Source organism: Echinops telfairi, unplaced genomic scaffold, assembly GCF_000313985.2.
Source record: "Echinops telfairi isolate 266 unplaced genomic scaffold, ASM31398v2 ScPeMD7_30;HRSCAF=105, whole genome shotgun sequence".
In the NCBI taxonomy this organism is placed as follows: Eukaryota; Metazoa; Chordata; class Mammalia; order Afrosoricida; family Tenrecidae; genus Echinops; species Echinops telfairi.
The window spans coordinates 690,536-699,786 of record NW_022103927.1 but is presented as its reverse complement, the minus strand read 5'-3'; the positions used below and the strand labels follow the sequence as shown (position 1 = coordinate 699,786).

Below are 9,251 nucleotides of genomic sequence, written 5' to 3'. Positions count from 1 at the left end.
CCCGGCAGTGGGGCAGGAGGCGGCGCCCACGGAGGTTAAAAGGCCGCTCCTCCAGCCTCGCCCCACACTCGGCCCACAGCCCCGCCGCAGCCATGGAGGCCATCAAGAAGAAGATGCAGATGCTGAAGCTGGACAAGGAGAACGCCATCGACCGCGCCGAGCAGGCCGAGGCCGACAAGAAGGCCGCCGAGGACAAGTACAAGCAGGTGCGCTGGGCCGGGCGGGTGCCAGCGACCTCTCTGTGCGCTGGGGACCCAGAGTGAGGGGACCCACTTAGGCAGGAGAGAGGCGGCTGGACCCACCACCAGTCGGGACAGTGGGCGCCAAATGGGAGGAGGAGAGAGAGTAGCGGGCAGGCATGTGTGCCGCCGATGGACCGGCCTGAGGTGCGTGCACTGTGCACACTCGTGTGCGTGTGAGTGTAGGTATGTGTGTTTCAACTGGAGGGGAAGAGGACAGGGTGGCAGTGGCGGTGAGAACCTGTGCATTCAAGGGCAGGTGTGAAAAAGTGTGTGCACGTGCGGAGACGGAGTGTACAGTTGGTACAGAAGGGAGAGGCCGGTCCGTGTGCATGTTTGTACAAAATGTGGTGTGAAGCCATTGTGTGTCGTGACCATGTCAAGGTAAGTAAATGCTTAAGACGGCAGGTGTTGGGCGTGTGTGTTTCTGTTAGCAAGAGTGCCCGTGTTGGTGTGGTGTTGGGGTGCACATGTGTCAGGGGTGAGTGTGTCAGCACACAGGGTGTGTGTTTCTGTGGGTACATGTCACTGTCCTGGAGTGTCACCTGTTTGGGGGGAATTGAGCTGAGTGTGTGTGTGTGTGTGTGTCAAAGTGCGAGTGCATGAGCATATCGTGGTTATATGTTTATGTTGGGGGTGTCGGTGTGTTTGGGGGTGTTTATGTGCCAAGCTGGATGTGTGTGTTTGTGTGTGTGTTGATCTGAGTGTGCAGTAGTCAGGGTTGGCATGCATGCTGGAGCATGTGTGTTGGGTGTGACAAGTGTGTTGGACTGGGTGTCTGTTTGACAATTGTACATCAGGGTGAATGGGTTTCTGTTGGAGCTTGTCGTGTAAGGATGTTTGTGTGTCAGGGTGAGTGTGTGTTGGAGTAGATCTGTGTGTGGTAAATGTGTGTGCGTGTTCTATGAGGGTCTGTATGTCAGGGTGAATGGGTCTATGCTGGGGATGTTTGTGTGTCAGGGGGAGCATGTGTATTGGGTTGGTCTGGGTGTGGTAAGTGTTTCAGCATGGTGTGTGTGTGTGTGTGTGTGTGTCTGTGTGTTGGGGCAGTCTGGGGTGGTAGGTATTTCAGCATGGTGTGTGGTGTGTGTGTGTGTGTGTGTGTGTGTGTGTGAGTTGGGGTGGTCTGGGTGTGGTAGGTGTGTGTTTCAGCATGCTGTGTGAGTGTGTTGGGGTGGTCTGTGTGATAGGTGTGAGTGTCTTTCTCGGTACGGGGTGAGCGTGTGTTGCGGTGGTGTGTGTATGTGGTAGGTATATGCATCTCTCTCAGTAATGGTGGGTGCGTGTGTGCATGGTGTGAGCGGGTGTTAGGGTGGACACGTCTGTGTGAGGGGGCTAAGGGGAGGTGTGGGTGATGGATGTAGTGTCTGTGTGCTGCGGTGCATTTCTCTGGGTCTGGGAGGGTGGGGGCTTGGGGACGAAGTGGGTGGAGAGCTGAGGGTGGGTCTGCGAGCTTTTCGCTGTCCCTGGGGGTGACTCTCCATCCCTGTTGAAGAGGCGGGTGGTCCTCAGAGGTGGCCCTCAGAGGGCAGGTAGACAGGTCCTGGCACCCTCATGGTCCAGAAGCATGCACAGTCCCTGGGCCCAGAGCTTGTGGATGAGTCAGGGACTTTGGCAGATGAGGCTTTCCAGGGAGCCCGTGGGGGAGGGGCAGCGGCCAGAAGTCCGGGCTGAACTGACGTCAGCTGTCCTGGGCCTAGGGGGCTGCAGCAGCCATGGGAGGAGGCAGCGGGTCCTGCCCCACCCACAGCAACTTATTTCCTGCAGGCTCCTCAACCCCTGCCCTCAGGTGTGCCCAACTCTCAGATAAACCTGGGAACACTCACACTGTGGCACTAGTACCCAGCCCTGCCCGGTGCCAGGCTAACCCTCAATCAGGTCCCATACAAATCACAGCTTCGCCCCGGGGCCACTGCGCAGCCTCTCTGCGCCATGGTGGCCCTGAGCCAGAGCTGCCTCCCCAGCTGAGTGGGAGGCTTAGGGGTGGCTGTGCAGCTGGAGATCTTGGCTTCACACCTGGCGCCAGGCACGGAGTGAGCACACACTCGATGCGGGGCCGTCTCCTGCCCAGCCCCACTTCCCCAGTGGGCCTCCCCACCCCCAGGATCCTGGGGGCGTGCCCCAGGTGCCTGTGACACATCCACACAGGCCAGCCCCGCCCCAACACTGCCCGCCACCAGCCCTGCTCCCAGAGCCCCTCCCTGAACCCCTCCTCAGTGGGTCGGGAGCCGAAGCTTTTTCATACATCATCAGACCACCCTCACTATGAGGAACGGACTTAGCCAGGGATTCTGAGGAAAGCAAGTGTATGCCTCTCATTCTCACTAAAGTGTGAGTGGCTGATAGGCCTTGATTTCCCAAGCCAGCTAAGTGTTCGGAAGAAAATGTTTCTCAAAAGCCAGCTGGGTCACCGAGGAGATGCCTTTTCCAGCTGATTTTCCATCCATTCCTCTGCCACAAAGCTGCCCACGGAGGCAGACTTGAGCTACAAGCCCGGCTGGATCCACCTCTAGTTCTATGACTCAGGGCATATTCTCTGAGCCCCCTAGTTTTCTCATCTGTGAAATGGGGTAGAGGATGCCTTCTGAGAGCCAGGATGGAACTCAAGACCCCCCACACCCCACCAAGATGGCCAGTCCTGGCGGTCTTGGCTCAGAAGCAAGGCTCTCAGGCTCGGATGGCCAGACTCGGACTCCCAGCAACCCTCTAGGACAGGGCAGAACGCCCTGGTGGGTTTCCAAGACTGTAACTCTTGACAGGAGCAGAAAGCCTATCTTTTTTCCACAGAGCAGCTGGTCGTTCCAAACCACTGACCTTGCAGTTAGCAACTCAACTCGGAACCACTATATGCCACCAGGGCTCTTTCAGGAAACAAGGACTCAGCCTATCCAGGACCCAATGTACACGGAGTCCATGGCACGGCAGGCGGGCAGGCAGCATGGGTCCGGAGGCCAGCCTGCCCCAGGGGCAAGCAGTGATATCCTGTGCAGTGTGAGAACAGGACAGGGAGGCCCCGCTTCCCTTCCTGCCACTCCCCTCCCAGGGCAGTGACATCCGCCACTCCGGGCCTTTGACCCCACATCCTGCCTCAGCCCTGCCCCAAGGCTCCATTTGCAGGGACCAAGGTGTTGGGTCCCTTCCCTCCGGACCATTTTATAGATGGCGAAACTGAGGTCCGCAGGAAGGTGACTGGCCTGAGACCTCCCAGCACCGGGCCCGGGCTCCGCCTCTCTGGCCAGCTTCTTCACCCCCTTGGAATGCAGACAGACGGTGACAGGAACCTGATTCATGCCACTCTCCCTTATCCTCATACCTGGCCGACTTCCACCCAAGGATTTGGGGTGGGGCATGTGTTCATTCCACAAACTTCCCCTCGGCTCCTGCTGTGACAGACACGGCCCTGTGCCGGCTGATACTGGGGCTCAGAGTGACCTGAGCCCCAGGCCCGACCTCAGAAGAGTCCCCAGGTTAGGGAAGACAGACACGCCGATGCCCCCAGCCTCAACAGCCAAAATGAGGGCAGTGGGCAGCTCTGCACAATAGTGAGGTCTCTTCGCAGGGCAGGGAGTGTGAGGGCTGAGGTGTCCAGGGTGAGTAGGAGTCCCCCGCCTCAGCAGAAGGAGGCGAGCAGTGGACATGGCAGGTGTAGTGTTCAGATGAACCCGGCTCTGGAGTCAGTCTGTCTGGGGATCAGCTCCCTAATCTCTGTGACCCTGGGCAAGCCCCTTCCTTCTGGGGTTCAGTGTACGCTGCTATCACACAGGGGCTTTACGGTGCCTGTTGTCAATGTTGGTAGCTTGAAGCTCCCCGGCAGCACCAAAGAAGAAAGGCCTGGCAATCCATTTATGTGGTTTCCAGTCCAGGAATACACGGGGTTGCCATGGAGTTAGAATCGACTAGAGGACGATGAGTTTAGTTTGGGCACCTTCTAAATGCTCCGCAGGCGTCTCCCACCCCATCTAAGCCTCCCCCCTCTGCCCCCATCCAAATGAGGTCGGAAAAAGTCTTCAAGATGCCAATACAAAACTCTTTCCAGCCAACACTGAAAATTTTGCTCTCCCTCTTCCGGGTTCTGAGTGCTGTGCGGGGTACCCAGTCAGCACCGGGTGACTGCCACACCCCGCAAGTCTGGAAGGAAACCAGCTGGCCCCAGAGGCGTCAGCTGGTCTATGGCCATCTGTAAGAAGGCTGGCTCATGTCCCAGGTGAGACCAGAGTTCAGAGAAGGCTGTGTTCTGCAGATGAGGAAACAGAGACCTGAGAAACGCACAGGGTCCTTGAGGGATGGGAAGGCCGGCTCGAAGTCTCCCCACCTGGACGTCAGTGTCAGGCTCTGTCGATTCAGATTGTGGCCTGAGATGGCTCTCTCTCTCCCTGGGCTGGGCCCTGCCACCTCCCTTGACCACCGTGGACAGCCTGGAACAAGAGGATGAGTGATCTTCAGGACATTGGAACCGGCCAGCCCTCCCTCCCTCTCCACGGCACCTCAGCTAGGGACCATCATAGGACACCTCCATGACTTCAGTTGAATCCCCATCCCCATCTTGTTGCCACCCTTGCCCGCCTCCTCTAGCTCAGGACACTTGGCAGGCCCAGGGACAAGATGCCCAGGCAGGTGCATTTTTAGGAATTTGTACTGATGCTTGCACAGTTGCACAGCCCCTGGTACCTTAACCCGGAACATTGCACCTGGCCAATTCTGCATATTTCACATGAACATGCAACCCAGACCTAGAACTTGGCACAGCAACAGGAGCTGCAGGCCTTAGGACACAGCCCTTGGACGGAGTGGGGAGTGGCGTGGGGGGTGGTGGGGGGAGAGGATAAGAAGCAAGGAGAGAAGGGAAGGGGACAGGAAAGCAGGCCTGAGGTGAGGGGTGGGCCAGGCACTGATGTGCAGAAGCACTGGGCTGCGTGACCTAGGGGAAGTTGCCTCACCTCTCTGGGTCTCCATCTGAGGAGAGTGAAGGGGGACTGAGGACCTGCCCACCTTGGAGGACCAGGGGTCAAACCACCAGGGACACAGCTAGAGCAGGATTGAGCCAGGATCCAACTCTGAGCTGAACTTGACCGCTGCCCACGCGCATGTGCACACACACACCAGTATGTCCAGAAGGGGCAGGGAACGTTCCCTGAGCTGACCCTTGACCTGTGAGGTGGGGGCTTGGGAGGGATGGAGAGTTCGGGGGTCTGGGATCTATATCCCCCAGGGCTGAACTTCTAAACTCGCTGTCATCCAAGCCATTCTGACTCACTGCGACCCTACAGGACAGGGTACAACTGCCGCCGTGGGTTTCAGAGGCTGGAATGCTTTACAGGTTTTGAACTGCAGACCTTGCCATTGGCAGCCCAACTCCTAACCACCCTGCCACACCAGGGGTTCTCCTCAAAGGAGGGTGAAATGGGTAGTGGGTCAGACTCGGAGACATGGAGAAGACGAAACATTTGGGGAAGAAAGGTGATATTTTATTCAAACACAGGCAAATGTGCAAGATTTTAACAGATTTCACCAGAGCCTATAAAGAACATGGACTTTGGGGGAGGGAGGAATCACTTCTAGCTAGGTCTCCAAAGTTCTCCATTGAGGCTCTGAGCACCATACCCCGTGGAGTATTTAACTGAGACCATCTAAGAATTAAGGAGCCCTGGCCGCAGCATAGTGGTTGCAGCATGTTGGGTTGCTAACGGGTAAGGTTAGCAGTTCAAAGCCACCATTAGTGCCGAAGGAGGAAGTTTAGCTTTCTACTCAGAAGTTCACAAGGGAAGTCCTACTCTGTCCTATAAGGTCACCCCCAGTCACAATCGACTTGGTGGCAGTGAGTTTGGTTTTGAATCTGAGAATCAATGCTGGAGGGCAATGGGGCGCCATTACCCGCCCCCCCCCAAAAAAAAAACAACCCTCACTGCCATCGAGCTGATTCTGACTCAGAGTGACCCTATAGGATAAAGTAGAACAGCTCCTGTGAATTTCTGAGATTATACACCTTTATAGGAGTAGAAAGCTTCACCTTTCTCCCACAGAGCAACCATTGCTTTTGAACTGCTGACCTTATGGTTAGCACCCCTACATATAGCTCACTCTGCTACCAGGGCTCCATATGGGGAGCCGTCCAAAACCAAAGCCTGGGAAGTGTTGGGCTAACTGCAAGGTTAGCGGGTCGAATCCACTTAGTAGTTCCTCGGGAGACGGAGTAAACCAGCTGCTCCCGTAAAGAGTTAACGCCTTGAAACCCTATATAAGGTCGCTGTGAGTCTGGATCAACTCGATGGATATGGTTGTATCGTCTCTTTGGCTGTGTGTGTGTAGAGAAGAGGCGGTCCACAGTGGGAGAGCCTGGGGATGGGAGTGGGAGAGGGTTTGGGCCCAGATAATGAGACCCCTTTTTCCATTAAACCCAGGATCATAAAGAGGGTGTAGTCCTGAAACTGGGATGGAAATGTGAACATGTTTTTCTGGGAAATGTGTGGAAATATCTATCCGCTGCCCCAAAGCGGTTCTCAATTGGACAAGGACATGAAAAAACCAAACTCACTGCCATCACGTGGATGCTGATCGGATAGGTAGAAGGGGCTCTGTGAGTTTCCAAGACTAACTCTTTATGGGAGTAGAAAGCCTTATGTTTCCCACGGAGCAGCTGGTGGTTTTGGACCACTGACCTTGCAGTTAGCAGCCCACGAGGAATCCTTACGCCATCAGGGTATGAGGGACACACAGAAGGAAGAAGAGCTGTTACCCAGGCCAGAGCTGCAGGGAGGAGGGAGACTTTTAAACGAACATTGTTACTGCTGTTAGCTGCCGCTGAACCAGTGCCAATTCATGGTGACGATGTCTGTTACACTCGAGTGTGAACTATTGGAAAGAGTTTGGTTTTTTACTTTTATGCCAGAGTTTTTATGGAAACAGAGTACCAGGCCTTTCTTCCACAGTACTGCTGGGTGAGTTTGAACTGCTAAAGGTTGGCAGTTGGGCACAAACCATCTGTGCTACCTGGGGACCTTGAAAATAAAGTTAACAGGTAGTAATTTCAAGGGTTACATACTACTGTGGGCCCTGGTAATACAGTGGTTAAAATGCTTGTCTACTAATCCAAAGGTCAGCTGTTCAAACCCACCAGATGCTCTGAGAGAGAAAGAGGCAGCAGTCTGCTTCTCTAAAGACTTACAGCCTTAAGAACCTTTTGGGCCGTTCAACTGAATCCTATGAGTGTGGTCGCTGAGCTGGAATGAATTTGACGTCAGGGCCTTGGGTTTTGGACTACTGACCCCAAGGTCGGGTAAAGTCAGCAGGCAGAATTCACCAGCAGCTTGGAGAAAAACAAAGACCAGGTTTTCTGCTTTGGTAAATATTTATGGTCTTGGGAACCTGAGGGAGCAGTTCTAGTCTGCCCTATAGGGTGACTATGATGGCCTTGGGTGTGGGGTTATTATAAGGAGACCTGGTAGCTCAACAGCTAAGTGCTCGGTTGCGAAGGGGAAGGTTGGCAGTTAGAATCCACCCACTGGCCCCTTGGGAGAGGAGACACAGCACGAGCTGCTTCCGTAAAAATCAGCCGAGAACACCTTAGGGACCAGTTCTATTCTGTCAGAGAGTCATTGGGAGCCGAGATGGGCTTGATGAACTACAAGCACTAACACAATCTATGTACAGTCCCTAGGGCCAATAGGTAAGCATTTGATTATGAAATGAAAGGTGGGTAGTTCAAAACCACCTAGAGGAAGCTAGGAAGTAAGGCCGGGCGAGCTCTATGGAGTGCAGGTCTACGCTGCACACTTGAGGTCACCAGGAGTCGGAAGCCCTGGAGAAGCAGATACCAACAACACGCTATTGCCACCCCTATTTTACAGGCCAGGTGCAGTGAACGCGGGGCCGCCTCTGCACCGCAGAGAGGTGGCCCCGGAGCTGACACGCGCCCCCATCTGTCCCCAGGTGGAGGAGGAGCTGACGCATCTCCAGAAGAAGCTTAAGGGGACAGAGGACGAGCTGGACAAGTACTCGGAGGACCTGAAGGATGCTCAGGAGAAGCTGGAGCTGACAGAGAAGAAAGCCTCTGACGTACGTGCACGGTAATGGGCGCGCAGGCGCGCGCGGCAGGGTCAGCAGGGTCCGGCCGGGAGGGCGTACATGCCCGAGGGAAAGGAGGAGCCTTCCTGGCGCTTTCTCCAAATATGTCCCGAATCGGGGCCTTCTCCAGCAGCTGCGGCCAGCGGTGCAGACGTCAGGCCCGCCCCCGCGGTGTGACGTCGCCCGGGCCGCGCTGACCTCACCCCGACGGCGGCCGGGCTGGGGGGGGGGCGGGGCGGGGGCAGCCGGTGTTGCAAAGGCCCGGGCCGCGGTGCTGCAGCATTGCTGAGCCCAGCCTGCGCCCCGCCGTGTCCCGCCATGGCCGGCCTCAACTCGCTGGAGGCGGTGAAGCGCAAGATCCAGGCCCTGCAGCAGCAGGCGGATGAGGCGGAGGACCGCGCGCAGGGCCTGCAGCGGGAGCTGGACGGCGAACGCGAGCGACGAGAGAAAGTGAGGGGCTCCCAGCATCCCCGTTCCGGCCCTCCCGGGCCCGCCAGCCTACCATCCCACCCCAGGCGCCTCCATCCCCCAGGACCTGGCCCTAGACCTGGGGATCCCAGCCAGGCACACCCTCCCAGCCTCTTCCCGGCCCCGCGTTCCCTGCCCGGTGCCTCCCGGCCTTGGACCCCCCTGGCTGCCCCGGCACCCCCCACGAGCCACCCCTGAGCTCCATCCTTGGAGCCTTTACACCCCTCCCCGCTCCTGCGCTCCAGCCTTGCACCCCAAGCTCCCACCTGGGATCCCCCCGCCTAGCTCTCTTTGAAACCTCTCTTTGCGCCCCCCGCGGCACCCTAACGCTTTATCTGGCGTCCCCCATTTCCCTTTCCCAGGAACCCCCACCCCTTCGTCCCCCACCCCCGCCGATCCAGCTCCAGGTCCCCTGCTCTCAGCCTTTCCTTCCCCCAGGCGCCCCTCCTTTCTTTCTTTCTCCCGGCGCCGCCCAGTGCCTGC

At 56.9% G+C, this 9,251-nt stretch overlaps 1 protein-coding gene across 1 annotated transcript in view; it reads left to right on the top strand.

The window, feature by feature from the left end:
• The first annotated feature begins 8,568 nt into the window (after window positions 1–8,568).
• The window catches only part of TPM4 (tropomyosin 4), a 25,848-nt gene continuing 25,165 nt past the window's right edge, over window positions 8,569–9,251 (top strand). The window contains exon 1 of the mRNA XM_045289689.1: window positions 8,569–8,750. Coding sequence (XP_045145624.1) covers window positions 8,619–8,750 — 132 coding nt within the window. The 5' untranslated portion in view covers window positions 8,569–8,618. The remainder of the gene's footprint in view (window positions 8,751–9,251) is intronic.